We start from the raw sequence: 20,245 nt of genomic DNA on the forward strand, positions 1-20,245 counted from the left end.
ATGGCATATGCAAAAGCAATGAGAATTTATGAGGCATTGTGAAGAATATGAAAGAAACCCAACCAAAAGTGATACATTTTTGGTGGACTGTTACCCCTTTAAACAATACTTAAATGCTGTTTAAATAAACTCAACTTTATGCTGCTACTGCGAGTTCAATTCTCAACACAAAGAGCAGCTGCTGCAGACAAGTGTGGCTACGGTTACAAAAATGAACACAAAAGTTAATGCAAAAAGTCATCTCAAAAAAGTTTATTAGCATGAATAAAAACATGAAGAATGACAGTAAGAGAAAGTAACTTAGCATGGAAGAATATCCATTTCAACAGTTTATAATCAACAAGGTTTGAACTGAATGGATAACATTATTGCCAGATTTCAGTTGATTTAACAATTCACATTGTATCAGTTTCCTCATTATCAGGACTATTGCTTTTGTTTGGATCTGATCCCTGTTGCAGGTAAGTGTAAAAAAAAGTATCCCCCATTACTGCTAGACTGCAGAATACATTGTTGGTTTAAGAGCTGGTTAAAAAAAAAAAAAAAGATTCTCAACTGAAGAATCTGTTTAATAAAACAAAACCTTTTTTTTTTTTTTTTCCCTAAATACTACAAAGAAATACATTAGTATTTTGGCCTTTAAAATTCTTACATGGCATTTATTTAGCACAGCAATACCCCCAAATTCCCTCCCTTTACGTAACCATAAATCAAAACTCTCTTTCAGAGGCTGCTTCTTGGGACTGATTCTGGAGATTTACTTCATATACACTTACACTGGCTTCAGGACAAAGACAGCATCATCTAGTACATAGTAGTCATTATACATATCACCTTCACATAGGTATGGCAGTCTGGTGAAAGCCTCTATGGCAAAACCAGCTTTACTGAAAACTTCTGGCAGGCTATTAACCTGTTCTTCCCAAGTATGCCCTTTGATTTCCAAAACTTCTGAGGGCTTTTCCCACTTGCCACCTACTGAGAAAAGAAAAAGTTTCATTTCAGTTATAAAACAGACTTTTTTTTTTTTTTTTTACAAATTATATTATACATTTTATTCCATTCCACTCCAAATATGAGGTTGACAAGCTATTTGTAGAATTGTTGATAGATTTTTATTATTATTATTTTTTTTTCCAAAGAGTTCAGAAGAGGCTCCTTCTTAAGGTTATCTTTGGCTACATTTTTAACTAGCAGCTCCAAAACTGGCTGAAAAGTACCTTCCTTTATTGAGGTTGGTGTTCAGCAGACATGGACGGACAGACAATTTTAAGAAGATATTTTTCAGCATTATAATTTTTTTCTTTATGCCTACCATCTGGCCAAAGATGGCTTCAGGTAGTTACAGCAGAGACAGCAAGTTGAAAATTATCATTTGCTAGGAACCCACCACACTAGTAAGATAACTAGTGTGACTACAGAATCTGTTGCTGTCACGGCCACTTATTAGCTGATGCAGTAAAAACAGCCTAAAGCCAGATAAAATTACAAAGCTGAATGTATGCATTACGTTGGGAAACATGTTGTCATTTGTAATATCCAAAAAAGTAACCTGAAGGACTACAGGCACAACTCTGTAGTCCTCTAGTAGTTTTAAACAACTCTGTAGTTTAAAAGCGAAAAGTGTTCACTCACTTTCAAAGTAATGCCATCCACAAACAACAGAAACGTTTTCTGGTTTGGTCTGTACCTTTAAGAAGTTTGCCAAATACAATAGTAAAAGCCCTTCTCAACAGGAAGCTCTAAATCGCGTGATACAGAGCATTCTGCAACTCCAAAAATTTCCTAAGTTCCTCTTCCTTCAAGCAGAATCATTTCCAGAGAGATACAAGAAATGGCATCTTTCAACAACTTCCAGAGAATGCTAATGCTGGCATTTAACTGGACCCTGTACAGTGCTGGTAAGACATTTTTTAAGCTTCTTGTATTTTCTCATCTAATAGAAATTGAAGGATTGAAAATGTTGTGGTTATGATCTGCAACATAGCTGTAAGTGTAGGAAAAAGTTTTGCTGAGAATTGAGCTAATTTCTGCTGTCTTCATGCAACTTCCAAATGAAATGACTTAGCAAATGCTTTTAATTCTGTAATTCTGAAATGTAATCTATGATTTCTGGGCGAAACCCTACTGTATTCTCCTGTAAGGAGTGCTCCAGCTGCAACAGCATGGTTTCAGTGCAGCTTGTTTGGAAGGAAGGCTTAGGTAGTCCAGCAGACACTATCTGTATGAACTGAAGCTATGGAGATCTGCTCTGCAAGGTCAACCAGAGCGCTACTTATCTGGAAAGGAGAAGGCAATCAACTGCAGGAGCACAACTTACTGCCTTTCACACTTACACTACTAGAACCTTTAGGTTGCTGTAGGTGCTATGGAATGGCTCTGATGTTCATCCAATGGAGAAATATAATTTAACTTTACTCCTGTAGAAGTCACAGACACTGAATCTGTTTGGATTTGGTCCATAAAATATTTGGTGAGAAAAATGATGAAGGGACAGCACTAACTGTCTGCAGTAGACAGGCTTATCAATTGTGTATCAGCAATAGATTAAGAAAGATTTCAGTTTATTTTTATTCTATATTTTTACTTTCTAGAAAGCAGGAACAGATGCTGGTAAGCTACTACCTTCATTTTAACTGCATAACCCTCATTACATTGTTTAAATAACTAAGCAACGTGAATAGAACTAGACACACCAAAAGCATCTAATTATAGATTTCAGTAAGGACTTTAAAATATAAGTCTCCCAGATCAGTCATATTAAACATTTCAATTCCTTAATTAGAATTCTCTTCCCTGATTGAACTTCCTGTTTTCTCTACACACATTTTTAAATGTCAGAACTAACAAGCAATATTGTTATCCTTAGAAACCCAGAGTCAGTGCATACCATGAAGTGAAGGCATATCCAGGAACTATTATGAATTCTAATCAATGTTATGAAATTGCTGAGTTTTAAATGTCTGCATTTATGACATTTCTACCACCTGCAAGCAGGTTGTCTCACTTTACTCCCAATCAGGAAGAGTAGAGGAAAAACAAACCTTTGGAGAGACATACCACTGAGCATCTAGATTTGTCACCCACCTTGTCCATCCATCTTAAAAAATCAAAATTTGAAAAACGTTTTTCCCCCTTTCCACCTACCTTTTCTAGCATGAACCATAAACAGCTAATTTTCTTTCTAGATTATGCCTTGCTTATCTAACTACCCCTCATTGTTTATTCTCAACAGGTGCAGCAGATCCATGCCAAGTCACTGTAAGTCAACCCAGTTTTCAGGAAGCTGAATATTCCACCCAAACAGTGTCCCTACCGTGTAATTTCTCTGCCTCTGGATGCTCCCCGTCCAAGCCTCAAGTTCTATGGTTTCGGATTTTTACTAACAAGCACGAGGATTTGTGCACTCCTAAATGCACAAGTGATCAGAAGTTCAAAGTAGAAATATCAGAAAATAGCATTTCACTTCAGATCAATGATCTGACTGTCAATGACAGTGCTGTTTATTTTTGTGGAATAGCATTTTCAGATTCAAGTTCACCCCATTCTAAGCGAACAGGAGATGGAACCGTTCTAAGAAAAAGAGGTCAGTTGGTTATTCATCTTTAATGAATCATCATAAAAGAAAATTATTTCCCAAATACTCTATTATACTCTCAAAAATGGCATTTAAGATTGAAATATCAACAAAGCAGTTACGAGTAGTATGAGTTTTTTAAACTGTTAATTGTAAAACTATGGAGGGATTCTACAAATAACCATCTTAATGCCATTTGCCGGTTAGACTGCTCTATCATTACTCTAGTATCCTAGAACAGAAAAATGATATACTCTGTATTATCTAACCATAATCTACATCCCCTTATACAGACCCTAATGGCTGTCAGAAAGGAAGTATCAACAGAAAACGAGAAGCAGAGAAACTGTCATTTAGTAGAAATATGCTCAACAGAGCACAGCGTTTCAGAACTGGGGATTCACTGGGCCAACTCGAGCAAAATGTTTTAGTTCTGTACTTCTGTGGTGTTTGCCTTCTAACTAAAATATGATGAGGCTACATTAATTACATTTCCATTTCACATGGCTAAAGTACATAAAATAGGGAAAATAAAAATCCAGCTGTATTAATTCTTTCCCCTGTCTAACTGTATTTCTGAACAAAAGCCTGTAAGCATTATTCAGATATTCCTTTATTAGAGCAGAAAACTGGACTCTATTCTCTGTCTATCCCTCTGTGAGGGTTCATAATCAAAAATAACAAGTCTTCATTGCCCTTACAAATGTTCACAGAAACAAAAATGATCTCGCTAGGTAAATCAGACTGTAAATAAATCAAAAAATATTGATGTGTGTGAAGTTATTTAACTCCTCAAAGGAAGGGGGCTGAAATGCAGAGTCTTAAGAAAATTACATGAATCAGAAGAACTGTCCATTATTCTAATTACTTACTCTTACTTAATGACCAGGGAGGCATAGGACTGAAGAATTTAACTGCATGATCATCATCTCAACCTTACTGCTTCTATACTGCACTGCTGTATTCACAGTCCTTATAGTCTACAAGGTAGGTTCAAACTGATTTTGTTCATTATTTAACCTTAAGCGGTTTTAGCATCTTCATAAAGAGAATAAAAGATATTCCTAGCTTCCGTAACTTTTACAGTTAAGTTCTAAAGAGGTGCTTGGTTGAAGTTCGTGTGCTGCACACATCTGCAAACCCATACCTGTACTCTAAACAGCAACCACATTTTAAGTAAAGTGTCTAAAATAACATTATAAAACTAAAATTATACCAAAGTGTAATTCTATTATAAAATTAAAATTAAACCAAGTGTATTAATCAGCAGGTTGGAGACTGTATCTGTCAAGGCACACTCAAAAAGCAAAGTTAGAAATTACCATTGCAAGTCATAAACTTTGTGGATTAGCTTCCATTAAAAGTAAAATAATTTAAATGTCAATATATTTGTGAGCTGTGAAGTTACTGCTATCTGACTTTGCTTGTATAATGAAACTGTATTCATATACTGTACATGTACAGAAGATAGACAGTGGTAAAACATTTATAATTATCAGAGACTTGGAAGAAGTTCTATGGATATAGGAAACAAACACAATAGAATGCATAGTTAAAATTATATAAATACCATATATTTATATGTAATTTATTTATATATAAATACCAGATATTTTTTCTAGAGCAAAACTGCATTTAGTGCACCCCAACCTGCAACTGGAATCTTCAAATAATTACTCTGACATGAGAATAAAGACTTCCCAGTCCTATGTGGTATGACATGGTAAATGGCTCTTTGCTGCAGTGATGGCTGTCTAAATATAAAGACAGGACACTTATTTTTGGTGTTGTTTTGTTTTCTTTAAACTACCTCAAGTCATATATTGGAAAGAATTAATCATGCCTTTTCTCAGGAGAAAACCTGGTATCCATGATGTAAATTGGTTTATTTTTGACAACTAGGTAGCTTCAAGCAAGTTCCATTGCACTCAAAGCAAAGATACGTGCAACATCTACTACCAGAAGATGAAAAAGTCCTTAAATGCCTGATTTTTTTTTCCAATGGTATAAGCTGATCTAATATCTACTGATCTGCTGACTGTTTTCCACTGTAACAGGGCAACACTCAACTATCCTGCTACTTTAGCTGTTGCTATATCAATGTTATGTTTCAATCTTCTTTTTCCTTCCTCCTTCTAGTTAAAACCAAAGCTAAGTGGAAATGAAGACCAGAGAACAGAGACCTGTGTATGTTATCACTTTGCTTTATCTGTGGTTCAGAGCCTTTTTTTTTTTTTTTTTGAAGTACGTATCTGATATCTCTGGACATCAGGAGGAGGTTCTTCACCGAGAGGGTGGTTGCGCACTAGAACAGGCTCCCCAGTGAAGCAGTCACTGCACCAAGCCTGTCTGAATTTAAGAAGCGATTGGACTGTGCACTTAGTCACATGGTTTAAACTTTCAGGTAGATCTGTGCAGTGCCAGGAGCTGGACTTGATCCTTATGTGTCCCTTCCAACTCGGGATATTCTATGATTCTATGATATCAATATTGTGATTAATTGATGACTCAGTTAAAGGGACATATACAGCTGTTAAGGCTTCACTTCAGATTTGTACAGAACTGGTTAATGATTTTACATTTACCTAATGTTTAACTAATAAGTTAATTTGTAACTATCTGGATACAGGATAAAGTCAAATCTACCTAAGGATCATCCTTTACACACAGCTTCCTTTAGGTTTTGCTTGCAAGAACTCCCTTTTAAAATAACTTTTCAATACTGATTTTTTTATTTGTTCAAATGGTGCATTCAGGTAAACCCCTAGTTTAAAAGTCTATGTAGACCATTTATTGCCATGATTCCTTAAATTAAAGAAAAAAATCCATACTATTTAAATATCTATTAAAGGTGGTATATATGTTAAGAGATGTAATATTAATGCAATTTAAACCCTTCTGACTGACACACTATATGGTCCTAAAGTGTTATTCAATAACTTTTCCACAGACATCCACAAGCAAAAAAAAAAATAAAAAAAATCAGAATTAGAAAAGATGCTTCTCCCAACCTCAAACGTAATACTAAGCTAAGTTATTTTACATAATTTGCAGAAAATCACTAGCGGACGAAAAATTTTTCAAGCAATTGCCCAAGAACTTCAAAAGCAGAGGTACGCTGAACACTCCCAACAGCCTGTAAGTTTCTACTGGTATGGGGAAAAAAATGGGGGAGGAGAGGAATTAACACTTTTAAAGAATTTACCATTTCTGTTTCCTCTGTAAATAGATTTTTTTCTTATTTAAAGTCGATTAAGGTCTCTAAAGAAAAAACAGTATTCTGCACAATAGTCAAAGATTCTACATGATCAAGAAGACATCAAGACAGTTTACAGGAACATTTTTTCTGGGACAGATATACACCTTCACATTAGGCAGAAACACACTCACATGATCTGTAACGGAAGAGCACAGATTATGATATTCCCGTATATGCAGCGTCTGCATGTGCAGAAAACTGATAGCTGAGTTCACATTCAGTACTGAATCAAAAAAAAAAACCTTCAATTTCCTAAGCCTTCCAACATTTTTTAATTCCAATAAGGCTAAAACCAGAACCAATATGTTGCCTGGGAATAAAAATTATTTTCTTCCCAGACGGACGCCAAGTTTTATGTCACAAAAGGCCTACAATACCAGGGCTCAAGTTAGGCATCCTTTCTGGGGAAAAATAAAAATAAAATATAGAGCAAGACAGTTTTGTATCAGAGAAGTTCATGATGCTAGTATGTTATACGCTATTACATATATATATACACACAATGAAATATATATATATATATATATATACACACTGCACTTTTCATATACCTTAAAAAATGTGTGTGTGCACACTTAACGAAGCCCCTCTAAGTTTGTATTTTGCCTAGAAGAGGTGTCAGCAAGTTGTTCTGGACTGTTTGACAGAACACACAAATCTATTAGAGCTCATTCATGAAAATATTTCAATGGTAGTTCCTCCTGTTCCCTTAGTCCAGAAGAGTAAGATGACAGAAGCATAACAAAACAGTTTCAGCAAACTCTACAGCATTCTTACAGATACTTCCCCACACACTTAAACTTGTGTAGCCTAAGCTAAGTATTCAACACACTGGATAAAAGCACACAGCTTATTTCATCATTCTGAATTTAGGCCAGTAAATCTTGAATAAATATATGACAGTAATTTTGCATATGCCAGGTAAGTTACAGAAAATTTTAGCAATCGCGTGTATTCGCAATGAAAACAGCTTCAAAATCATCATTCAAAATAAAAATCAATTTCTCTAAAGAAACATTAAAAATTCTTTCACATTCTAAGCTTATGCTGCACTATTTCAGAGACGTGATGAGAAAGAAACAGAATACAAAGTCAAACACTCCTCCTCTAAACATTTTTAGTTTATTCACCTCTGTACTGCCAACTGATTTCCTCTATAATTATCCCTTTAAAGATTTCAAGTCCCTGCTGACCTGGTCCTTGGTTTGAGTGTCAGATACAAACACAGTGAAAATAAGAGGTATGTGTTACTGCCTCTGTGCTCTCTGAAGATTAGGAAAAGCCAAGAGGAAAATAAACATGTTTAGAATCCTGCAGGTGCCACACAGACAAATGCAATTAGATAAGAAGGAAGGGAAGGAGTTTACTGAAACAATAGAGGGATGGAATTTGCCTCAAAAAAGGTTTGCTTTTAAAAACAATAACAATAAATATTTGCATCAGTAAACACTTCCACATTTCTTTTTCCCCTAGGATCATCTGGAAGATGACACTGTTTACCAGAACAGATGAGTATGTGCTGCATTTCCAATTTGTTGGACATTTTTAGTGTAACCAAAGAGGCAGATGAAGAAGTCAAGTTTCTTCACAGACTTACTTTGCTTCAAAAAGAAAGGAGAATACCTTACAGGGCAGTGATCTTCATAGTGTTTTCTAAACAGACAACGTTCAATGCACTTGATTTTGATGACCTATGTTACACGTTATTTCCCATTCAGCATGAATTTACATGCATTTCTTGTATGCAAATTAAAGCACTTGTATAAGATGTACATTAATCAACACCATTAGAAAATAAACTTGGTGAAATTGTGTTTTCAGTCATGTTAGTTATAATGGATATATAGATCAATAGTTACAGAGTCTTACAGATGCTTAAACAGTAAAAAATACATATTCTGTGGATAGGCAAGCAGAAAAAAAGATTATATAAAAGCACATACTATCATTGTAAAGCTCATTTGGGTTGGGAACTTCATCCAAGCTTACTGAGGAAAGCAAAGTGGTGGTCATGAAAAGGTTGCTCCTGCAACATCAAAATTCAGCTGCTAAACAGACAACCCCTTTCTTCCAATCCTACCATCTAAAGTCGGGGGTTACTTGTAGCACCATCTTTTGCTTTTGTGTGCCTGTTCAAAATGGATACAGGCACAAAACCAGAAGTACACTGAGAAGTTATTACCTAGCCCATCTACAAATCAGCACTTTCAGAAGAGACCTGTTGGTATCAGGCATTCTCCCTTCTAAGGAACAGTTACATCTTTTGTCATCCTTTAAATAAAGCAAGGCTTTGTTTAGCAACTGAAACCACCTTTTGCACTTCACTGACATGAGAACTGAAAAATCAGACAAAGTAAGGGTCTATCTAGTACCGTTTCCAGCTCAATTTAATACTAAATACCTCAGGAAGATGAAAAATGCACCTTCCTCTTCTCATCCATGTTAATCAATCACAGAAACATTAATATGCTCAAAGAGAAAATGTCACAGTCCAGGCTGATTATCTAATATTGCTCTCATATATATATATATATACACACGCACAGACACACAAACTGTCTATATTAGGAAACATAAAACATTTTATAATCACCTAGGGGGTGCCCACCAAAACCAAAGTTAGACTATTCACACAGTAACATTTTATTATGATACCATACGATCCATATGGCTTGACAAATTTAGAAATGCACAGGAAGTGTATTTACTTGTTGTTCTATACATGGAAAACAAAACTCCTCTGGAGAGTTTAATTTGTGATTAAGCTACTTTGGACTCTAGGTGTCACTATAATTCCAGAAACAGAAAGCACAGAAACAAATTAGTCCTCCTACTCCACCTTGCTTTGTTCTCTTAGAGCAGGCTTTATACTGTTCACACTGAGGGTTTCTACAATTACCTTCTCATTAAATTAAGTGTAATAACTCAAATATCTTGTTTTGATTTAAATTTATCTTTAGGTCTCCAGTTCTAAAAATCAATCTATACACTGATCAAACACACCTTACCTGCCTAATCCCTTCTCCATTTATTCCCCCCTCTAAAATTCACAAGTTTCACCAGGCAGGTCCAGACGTTTTAATTAGCTGATATAAGGAGTTATAAAACAGTCTGACAGCTCAATATTTCTTTAGACTATAACTGAAAAGATCTTAAGCAGGAAAGCTTTAGTGGAACGACTAACTTGTGCACGTGGTAACTCGCATTGTCTAGAGATGTTTATATGGGCCCATATCCATGTCAGCGGTAAACAGACAAATGGAGTACGTTTAAAGTTTCAGTAGGTATTTGCTAACTGGAACAGCCTCAACTGATAAAAGCATACTAAAGCTACTCAGTCATACCCTGCAGATCAGAAAACAAAACAAAACCAAACAATAAAGAACATCACTGTGCTAGCTGAGACTTATAAAAAGCAAAGGAAACAAAGCTGTCTTAAAGAAAGTGACTAATCGTTTACCAGCTGCCAGCACAAACCAGTCTGACTTTGTTTTACAAGACATCTTAGTCATTCCTACTTGTTGGAAGCTGAAATCTGAGTTCAACAATCAAAGGACAGGTTTCCATTCCTCAGGGATTTTTAAATTTAATATCCCATTCTTTGCTCAGTATGCTGTAGGCAGTTAGTGATAGATATAAATGGACCTGGAGTAGTTTTTACTTCCTTAATTTCTCCACCTCCTGTTGAGCGAGGAAGTTGCATGTGGCCACCGAACAACATGTAGAAAAGTAGATGCTGTGTGCAACAATGATTGCAAAATATCATGGCACACAGCTTTGAAGTCACACAAATGAAACAAAACCTAGATCACTTCTCAATTTCTGCTTCTAATACGATGACGGAAGCCGAGCAAGACATGGCTGTTATATGGAATTGTAAAGACAGGAAAACAAATTGTTCTACATCACAGTAACAGGGCATTGTAACCAAATGTACTTGAAAATACCATACAGGTGCCTAAGTCAACCCCCTATCTCATTTAAGACATACTACTTTTTAGAATACCTACAAAATTATATGCTGAAATACTGTATTTTAAGGAATTCTTCAACTGACACCATTCATTTTTACACTTAAAACTCTTTTTATGGTGTCCTCCTTCCCTCCCTCCCCCCAAAATATGATTTGCATATAAAAAGATAAAAATAGTTTCATTTTGATTGCATTTACAATTTCCAGAATGTTAAGGTTATTAGTTCTTTATTTTCTGTGCACACATGCCTTTCCATTGACAAGTCAAGGAGAGGCAGCATCCGAAGAATGACTGACGAACACCAGCCTCGTACAACTCAAATCACCTTTAGGGTGCCTCAACCTGAACCCCCACAATCACAGGCATCTAAAAAGGTTTTTAGTCTCTTTTGAGGTTTAGTCACAAGGAAAGATTCATTTGAAAAGTCTCTCATATATTTCTTTAAAATGCAACTACAGGAAATAAAGGAAAGGAAATAAAGGAATTTTAGCACTTAATTTGACTTTTTTTTTTTTTTTTTTCCCAGTTACTAATAAAATAATAATAATGGTTGGTATTTAGTATTAGTAGGGATCTATATTTTATTCTGAGAGCTCATATTGGACAGTGAACATTATCATCCTATGAATTTTTAGGTTTAGTTCATCTGGAACACTTGTAACAGTTTGAGCTAAGCTGTTCCATTCAGTATTACAGACAGTTCTGATGGATTTGTTCAATGGTCGCTAAAGACAACTGGGGTTACCTATATGAAGGCAGCAGAGGGCCCTAATCAGAGATCAGTTTTCCCATGTTGCTCCAACACAGCTCAAATGTGGCAACCTGCAGAACAGGATATGTAACTTCAATATCTGAGCTTTTTGTTGGTGCCAACAATGTATGTTGGGGAATTAAGAAAACATCTTACCTCATGTGGCCTATTTACCTATGATTTCATACTTCTGAACATGCACCCTAGAAGCTATTTGTAAGAGTCATTTACACACATCAATTATTTACTAAAACATTTAATTCAGGATACTACAACCTACAAAAGCTTTCTTTAGTTGTGTAGATAGCTATTAATCTGTATACTTACCATTTTCCACATACGGGTGAAATGGCAGAACTAATGCTAGAATGACTCTGCCTCTAGTTGGCTCCAGTACACTCCTAATATCTTTTAATACAGTCAGTGGCTGATCACAACGATCCAGCAAATTCAAACAGCTGATAACATCATACTGAAATCCTGTGTTCTGCCATTCGTTTATACCAAGCACCCTACAGAGAGAGAGATACAGAGCTAAGTTCCGAGACCCAATGAAGATAAAAACTCCCTACGAATGTGTTGATAGTGCAGGTAAGGTCATCCAACTAGACAATGAAGAAAAGCATACGTGGTCTTTCTGGTCTTCTGGAAAAGAAAAACTAATCAACAATGGGCATGGCTATATATTCTTCCACACCTTTATATTGCCTTATAAACTTCAGGCAATAAAGGAAAAAAAAAAGCCCTGGTATTATTAAAGTCTGATGTCCTAGAATAAAAGCGAATATACAGCATGGAAGAACGAAGCTGAAATATGATTAATGGCTTGCAGCATTTTATTCACTCTGACTTATCTGTGTGCAAACCCAGTTGCTGTTAGCTTTCCATTCAAGGACATGTGAAGAAAAGACATCCACAGCTCCTTCATTCTTTGGGTCACAGTCTAGAGAGACAGTGCCCCAAATACTAGCGATTACTCAGCAAGACTGAAAGAACCTCCAGGAGCTGTGACCAGTGCACAACAAAGTTCTGAAAGTGCTGAGGTTTTTGTTACTAAATATTCTTCAGTCTTAACAGCAGTAGCTAAGCATAACTAGAATAAAAGATTCTTTACACAGTAATCCATGAGCACTCCTTTCTTAGTCATTACAGATACATGAATGATCTGTCTATTATCAAGATTCAGCTTGCTTTCTTTGCAGTTGCTTTCCTTCCTCTTGCAATTTTGTACTGTTCATTCATCAGTATCTGAATTTTGTCTTCCTAACTGCCTTGATTAAAGCAATTTAAGCAAACTATGAAGAAAGACTTCAACATAGTTGTTGCTGATTTTGTCTTATCTGCTAACAGGGAACATCGGCATAGCAAAAGTCCTGATAACACGGAATATCAGATGTGTTCACTCTCCCTGTTTTGTACAGGTCATCTCTTTCCATAATGATCAAACACGAGAAGAATTCATTGAAAACACTGAACATTCATAAAACATTACTAAGATTATTTTGCTGTAATGTCTGAAATACACAATGTAGGAAGTATTCAGTACAATACCTGTATTTCTTCTTCTGAAGCTGCCATATCATAGTTTCAGACAACTCTGTGGCATAGATTTCTTCAAAGTGAGGACTCATGATTTTAGTAACCTCTCCATCCCCAGCCCCTAAATCGAGAAGTCTGTGGGATTTCCATTCTGGATTTATTTTAAGCAGTCTTTGAAATTGTTCTGGGGAAAACACAAACATTGAGCCCCTTCCCAGCAGCCTGAAAGGTAAAGATGAGAAATGTCCAATTTCATACAAACTTGAACAAGGACAATGAAGTAATTTAGAATGTGCTTTGGCAGCAGTCTATCACACTAAACAGACAAGGTCGCTGCTCAGGTAAATTTTAAATCCAGTTCAACTTGCCTTCCACTTGTCAGAGATCCAACATATACTACATGCAATTATAGTGGCTAAGACTTCAGGAGGAATTTGATCAGGAAAGGAAGGGGTTGTGAAGTGCAGCACATGATGATCACACACACAAAAAAGTGGGGAGGGGGGAGAGAAAGACAGAAAGAGAAAGGCTAAGCCTTATTTGTCACGTTTGCAGATTTGAATCTCTCCCACCTACCTTTAAAAAAAAAAATAAAATAAAAAGGGAGAAAGCAGAGGAAATAAAATGGCTGCAGACAGAAGTATGCACAATAAATGAGGAATGGGATGTGGAACTAGGAGGGAAGCCAGGGAAGAGATTTAAAGAAAGAATGGGGGTAACACTGCTGGAGTGGCAAAAGAGACGACTTTTTAATTGTATGTTACAATGGCTTTTGCTGCTATCTGCAGATCCTTCTGCATTTAACACAAGAGCTGTCAGATAAAAAATAGACAACTCATTAAGGAATTGGGTAGAGGTGTCAGTTGGATTCTTTATGGATCAGGTTAATGACATACCCGCCTGTAACTGTTTGAAGACTACACAGTGACAGATTTCAGCTGTCATAGCCGAAGATGAAAGTTAGGAGAACAAGCAAAGGAAGAAAGAACTGGTCAGTGACAGACTAGAGGTGGATTAAAAAAAATCATTTAAACCAACGTTGGATAGCAGGTTAAATTTAAAAAATACAATCTACAGATTTCTTTTATGACTAAGGGGAGAAAAGGTAAACAGAAAAAGGATGAAAGAATAAAAAAATCTCAAAAAATAGGAGGCCTAGGGAAGATCGGCTATTAAAAACAAAACCAACAGCAAAAAGGACACACTATACAAAGTTATATAGAGGAAACTAAAGCAAGATATTAAATAGATAAAAAATAAACAGAATACAGCCAATTTCAGTACAACCCCTTTGCAGCACACTTGTGTCAGTCCACGCTGTCTAATTGGTTCGTGGCTATTATGCCTAACAGCACTACGAGGTGTAACTCAAAGCACTGGAGAGCCTTTGAAAAAAAAAAAAAAAACAGGAAGAGAAAGGAAGACAAGGAGACCAAAGGAACCTTTATATAAAGCTACAAGCAACTAAAAACACCACAGGAAAGCTCACAAAGACATCTGGTTAGAAAATAAAGAGAAAGATTATTTTCCTAGCCTTAGCAGCCAGCCACTATCCTCAAATCAGACTGCATCGAAGCATGCAGCAGGTGCAGAGGTGGGGATGGTGGAGCAATGAGGTAAATGTAACAAAACACATTATTCATAGAGTTAAAACTGGTAGACATATGCCTGAATGAGCAAAAGAGAAGTAAGCAGAAAAGGCAATGACTTTTTTGGGAAAACATACAAAAGCACCCGTGAACAGCTGAACTCCCCTGCAGCCGATGGCAGATGAGACCAATGCAATAATAGTAGGAGAACATTTTGTAACTTCTCTATTCCCACCTTATTGATGTTTCATCAAACATGCCACATCAGAAGCTACTGTTCGAGTATAGCTTACACACAAACCAGGGTGAAATTTAGTTTTAAAAAATAAGAGAAAGAAGAGAATTCCATTCCACGTCAGTGTTACAAGACACATCACTCAGCAACTTCTGCACTGCGTAGCAGTCTGCCTAGTTTTGCAGCACGTATGGACACAAACTTAAGATATAATACAGAACTGACTGGACACAGACACCTTCTACAAGGACAAACACAACAGCACATGCTATAGATACGGCAGTAGATAAAGAAAACGGCAAGGGGGAAGAAAAAACAAGGGAAGAAGGACACATTATCTAACACAAAAAGAATACTCTGAAACTTTTTCTGAGTATTCTCTGGAATAAGACAAGTAATGGTTATAAAATACATACAGAGTCCCCTGACCGTTATTAATTGCAAATACACCCTTTTACCTGTTCATACTAGAAATGGTATTAATTCAGAAGGTTTAAGGGGAGAGCAAAGCAGGGCTTCACATATCTATTAGACTGGCAAAGGGAAAACTGTATACATTTAACAAAACCTGGCAGATCAAGGAATAGGGATGAACACCTGAAAAAAATTCAAAACGTATTTAGTTTACTCAAGATTGACTTCTCACTTACCCATTGATAGATGTTCTAGACATAAAGAGGCTAAAAATTGAGGACACAAAAGAGTGATAGAGCTGGATAAACAGCCAGCCTGATTTTTCAATGCTGTTGTTTAAGAAGATCTGTGTTCCTTGGTCAAGGTAACTCTGGACAAAAATAGGCTGAAGGGATTCAGACAACTGTTCTGTGTTGCAGACATACCACTAGAGAAAGAAACAAAGCATTATTAAAATGTTCAGTAGCAATAAAAAAAGTAGTAGTTAAAAAGAAACAGAACACAGAGAAAGCTATTATCAATTTCCATAAATATCAAAATTTAGTTTTACTTACAGACTTTTAAACAGGCTTCAGGATTAATTTAACTTAGTTTGGCACTATAATCAGTTGAGGACAGATTACTCACTAGAAGTAACACATTTTGTCTGTACTTTGAAGAATTTTACAAAGCAACTTCCCTAGAAAGCAAACAATTCCTCTAGGGAACACCACCACACAGGTGAAATATTATGAATTCAGATAACCTTGTTTTATGTCTTCCTCACTCTGAACTTGTCACATCCCCTGAAAAGAAATCAGGAAGTACATTTGCAATATTTTTCCAGGAAAATAGATAGATAGAAAATCCAATCTGTACTTCAAACAGCTTTTCTGTTGTGTATCGCTGCTGGACTACATTTCTTCACGTACCAGTACCCAACAAGAAGGTCCACAAGTCTTTCAAAACAATTTTGTCTAAGGAACTTTCTCCCATCAACTCTACTAAAAAGGTAATCCGGTTCACACATCAAAGAAGTCACCAATATCAGCTGACGGACAGTTCTATACTTTTAGATTATATATATATAAACTATACAAACTACAAACTATACAAACTACACCAAGTCTGAGACGCCAGCTACTATCCAGCTCATTCTGAAGAAAAGGATGCTTCTTCTTGCTATCAAATTTAGCTGGTAAAGTTATAAATAATGTCCTAATAGTCCACGTGTAAGGCACATCTAAACTTCTTTAACACCTGGCTGACATTATTTTAAATGCATGAGACTTGTGCAAAACAAAACAGACCTATAAAAATTCTGAAGTTTAGGACCCTCATGCCCACCTTACGCACCTCCATCTCTAATGCTGCAGCTTTCTAGAATGCCAGCATGGAGTATAAAATTCAAAATGTTGCTCATTGCTACGTTGCAATGCCAAGCTAAAAGCCCATTCGCTCAATATACTGAAGTTACAAAAAAGTTTTAAACATATAATTTTAATTAAGAACATTGCTATTATTTTACACTCTCTCATACTCGTGCAGTTATTGTCAGCCCTTCCCACAGAATTTCTAATGCTAGTCTATATTTTAATATCAAGAATTACTGCCTATAGCTAATATTTACTACCATCCTCTTAGATCTTGCAGTGATGTTCCCAATCTGGCTGCAAGTGTTCATTGTGCAGACAGAGTCACAAGTATCTTAGGTATGGAGAGTTTCAACAGAATCTCATACAAATGCATGCAGGACAGCTAATGGTCAGCTAGGGCAAGTGTGCAAAATTAAGTGCCTAAAATCATCTCTACAGTCACGCTACGCAAAACACACTTACATCCTGTTCCCTTTGCATTTGTTGCACCTTGTTGGGAGAGAACAGTCAGTTAACGCATGTTTATAGTGCTCAGCAGCACAATGGGACTTCCAGTCACTGCTGTAACATGAACAATAATGGTACAGGTTTCTTAGTGCAGTATCCTGCTGTGTCACAATACCAGTGCCAGCAAGTGGAGGGGATCAGGCAGCTGCAAGAAGGTCATTATATGCTGGTTTCATAAACAGGGGCTCCATTAAACAGTCTCAAAGTAGGAAGGTGTTTCAAGACCCTTCAGCAGAGGAGCAAACATACACCTTCATAGGTCTAGTTTGAAAACCACTTTCACACTGGCCAAGTTTCCTGCAGAATCAGGCCCTCAGCAGTATTTTCAAGAACGCTTGTAGGTAGCACAAGTCATCCTTTCCTCTAAAACACAGATTTTGAGAAACCCTGCACCACATGATGGAGCCTGGCACTGGGAACCCCAGGACTGCTGATTTACCAGTATGGGTCTTTTCTCACTGCAGCACAGTGCTAGTTGAATGAATCAGCATGGACCACTGAATCTTTAAAAGGATCCTTCACAAACTGTTATAAAGCACTAAATCAGCAGCCAGCATACTTTGCCATCCATCTCTAGAAACCAATTTCAAGCACTGGCAGAAGTGAACCATCCACAGAGCTGAGGAGCAGGCAGGGAGGGATAGGTGTCAGCTGCAGCAGTGATTTGGGAGGCTAGTGCCTAGCTACAGCAGGCACTTTTGGAGTGCCTCCTTGTGTTGCCATTTTCAATAGAGTAGAAGATGTATCCAAATATCAGAGCTGCAGTAAACATGGACTTCGACCCATAAGCAATACCGCTACGCATCTGCTGTACTCGAGCTCATAAACCTTGGTTTTGCACTGAACTGTTACCTGTAGTTTCAGGGTCTGACCAAGGAAACAAGCTGCCCTACAATTCCTGTCCTTAAGACTTCCAAACATTGATATATGTTGACATAAGCAGGGGCATAATGGTGACAACTGTGAGAAGAGAAGCTTATTTCCATAAATTAGTCATTGTTTGCAGCCCTCCTCTAATTTCTTCTTCATGGTTAAATTTGCCAATAAGCTTATTGGCTAAAACATGTGCAACTATCTATGTAACACCAGCAAATATTGGAAATGACAGCAAACTGTAAAGAAAAAAACACCACGCCAGATAAAAACAATCCAATTTACAAATAACAGAAGTGGTGAAAAACAGCTTTATTCTGGAACTAATTCATCAAAACACAGATTGCTTTTGTTTTTCCCCTCTTCATATAATCCTTACTTATGAATAATCTCACAAAATCGATAACTGTAAGTCTTACTAAACTTACTAAATGATCGATACATCGGAATTAAAATCCAGATCCAATAAATTACAAGTGGAGACAAGTGCAGACAATTTACCTGTGAATGACAGTCATCTCCATAGCAGTATTTTATTGATTTACTTGTCTTTCTAGTACAGTTTTTAACAACAGAAAAGATCTGCAGATTTGTTCAGCAGAAAAAAGTTTTCTTCCATAAACCTAAATTCTATTTCTGTCATCCTACATATGTAGCGAACGATCCAAATGCAGACTGTAGCCGTCAAACCCCAGTAATACAGTCACTTGGTAGCAAGATCCTCAGTCAACATCCACCCAGAGCCCTAAAAATACTTCAGAAGTGGAGAACTTCTCCTCAGCTTGGAGAACTACAATGTATACTTCTATTTTTTTCCTTTGTACAACAGTTTTTATTAGCCCTTCTAAACTCCTGCCAGGTTTGCAGTAGCATTTCTGTACAAGTAGCGCAGATCGGAACGCAGGCAGTCACACCCCCGTAGCACTGCACAGCACCTAGCTGCTCCACGGAGCACTGAGCCACTTACCTGTACTGCCCAAGCACAGCGCTAACCTTTTAGTGCCGTTGGATCACACTGCACACCCATTTCTAGCCTACCGCCTCCTACCATTCCAAGGCCCCTGCGAGCTCAGTAGTTTCCCAGCTGCTCACTTCTTGCAGCCGGTTCAGATTATTTTCCTCTGGTCGCACCGGTAGTAACCAAACATCCCCGCGCTTACAAACCCAGCCAGGCAACACCACCCGCAGACCTCACTCAAGCGCTGTTACTCCCAGAGCTCACCAGGACAAGAAGCAAAGCGGAGGTTTTAGCCCCCCGGGGCAGTCTGACCCCCCCAGCTTTACGCGTTACCGCACTCGGGACACCGGGCCGGCCTCCCACCGCCGCTGTGGCTGGCACCGAGCGCTCACAGAGCGTCAGCCCGGCCTGCCCCCCCCCCACCTCCCCAGCGCTTCAGGCCGACCCCAACTTTCTCGCCAGGAGGCCCCGGCCGTCGCCTCTCTTTGTCTGGCTCAGGCGGGCGCTGCCCGGCCCGGGGCCCCCTCAGAACGCCCTCAAACCGGGGGAACCGCGGCTGTCCTGCCTGGCCCGGCCGGCCGTGGGGAGGGAAGGGAAGGGAAAAGAAGGGAAGGGAAGGCTGCTGCCTCAGGGGCCGTACCTGGTGGCTCTCCCTGGCGCCCGGGGCAGGCTGCCCGTGGCTGCCCATCACGTTGGCGTACAGGGACCTGGATAAAGGGCTCCTCAGGTACCTGGCAGGGCCAGACCACATCGTCCTCCTCAGCGCCCACAGGAACAGGGTGTAGCAGCACAGCCAGGCCAGCCACAGTCTCATGGAGGGGGGGCAAGGCCGAGGAGTCACCCCCTCCCGCTGCTGCCGCCGCCTCCCCTCCGCATGGCAGCGGCGGCGGCAGCCCGCGGCCCGCCGAGCTCGGCTCCCCGCTGCGGGCGGAACGCGCTGCGCGGGGGCGGCGGGGGCCGGCCGGGACGCTTTGGCTGCGACACGCCGGGGCCCGGCGCGGCCCCGCTCCCTCCCTCGCTCCGGCCAATCGCGGGCCGGGCGGCGCCGTGACACGCAGAGGACCGAGCCCCGCCTCCCCCGGTACCGGCACCGCCCCGCCGAGCACGTGCCTGGCCCCGCCCCACCCCGCCCTGGCACCCCGGGCTGCGCGTGCGCAGAGCGTGAGGTGCGCCTGAGGGGCGGAGGCGGGAAGGAGCTGAGGGGACGGGGCGGC

General features: G+C 38.7%; 2 protein-coding genes across 4 annotated transcripts; one reads left to right on the top strand and one right to left on the bottom strand.

The window, feature by feature from the left end:
- Positions 1–237: 237 nt before the first annotated feature.
- On the bottom strand, positions 238–20,064 carry METTL9 (methyltransferase like 9). 2 transcript variants are annotated; one of them, XM_035339873.1, is made up of 5 exons: positions 19,672–20,064; positions 15,575–15,765; positions 13,113–13,322; positions 11,889–12,073; positions 238–975 (listed from the first exon to the last, which is right to left on the bottom strand). In XM_035339873.1, the coding sequence occupies exons 1-5, from the start codon at positions 19,843–19,845 to the stop codon at positions 773–775; spliced, it is 963 nt and encodes a 320-aa protein (XP_035195764.1). In that variant the 5' UTR covers positions 19,846–20,064; the 3' UTR covers positions 238–772. The 2 variants fall into 2 exon arrangements, with proteins under 2 accessions (XP_035195764.1, XP_035195763.1); XM_035339872.1 differs by having other exon boundaries at positions 238–978; positions 19,672–20,063.
- Positions 1,717–8,656, top strand: IGSF6 (immunoglobulin superfamily member 6). 2 transcript variants are annotated; one of them, XM_035339874.1, is made up of 6 exons: positions 1,717–1,901; positions 3,236–3,586; positions 4,467–4,564; positions 5,717–5,764; positions 6,632–6,690; positions 8,310–8,656. In XM_035339874.1, the coding sequence occupies exons 1-6, from the start codon at positions 1,835–1,837 to the stop codon at positions 8,383–8,385; spliced, it is 699 nt and encodes a 232-aa protein (XP_035195765.1). In that variant the 5' UTR covers positions 1,717–1,834; the 3' UTR covers positions 8,386–8,656. The 2 variants fall into 2 exon arrangements, with proteins under 2 accessions (XP_035195765.1, XP_035195766.1); XM_035339875.1 differs by having other exon boundaries at positions 1,721–1,901; positions 6,632–6,715.
- Positions 20,065–20,245: the final 181 nt, after the last annotated feature.

Source organism: Oxyura jamaicensis, chromosome 14, assembly GCF_011077185.1.
Source record: "Oxyura jamaicensis isolate SHBP4307 breed ruddy duck chromosome 14, BPBGC_Ojam_1.0, whole genome shotgun sequence".
Lineage (NCBI taxonomy): Eukaryota > Metazoa > Chordata > Aves > Anseriformes > Anatidae > Oxyura > Oxyura jamaicensis.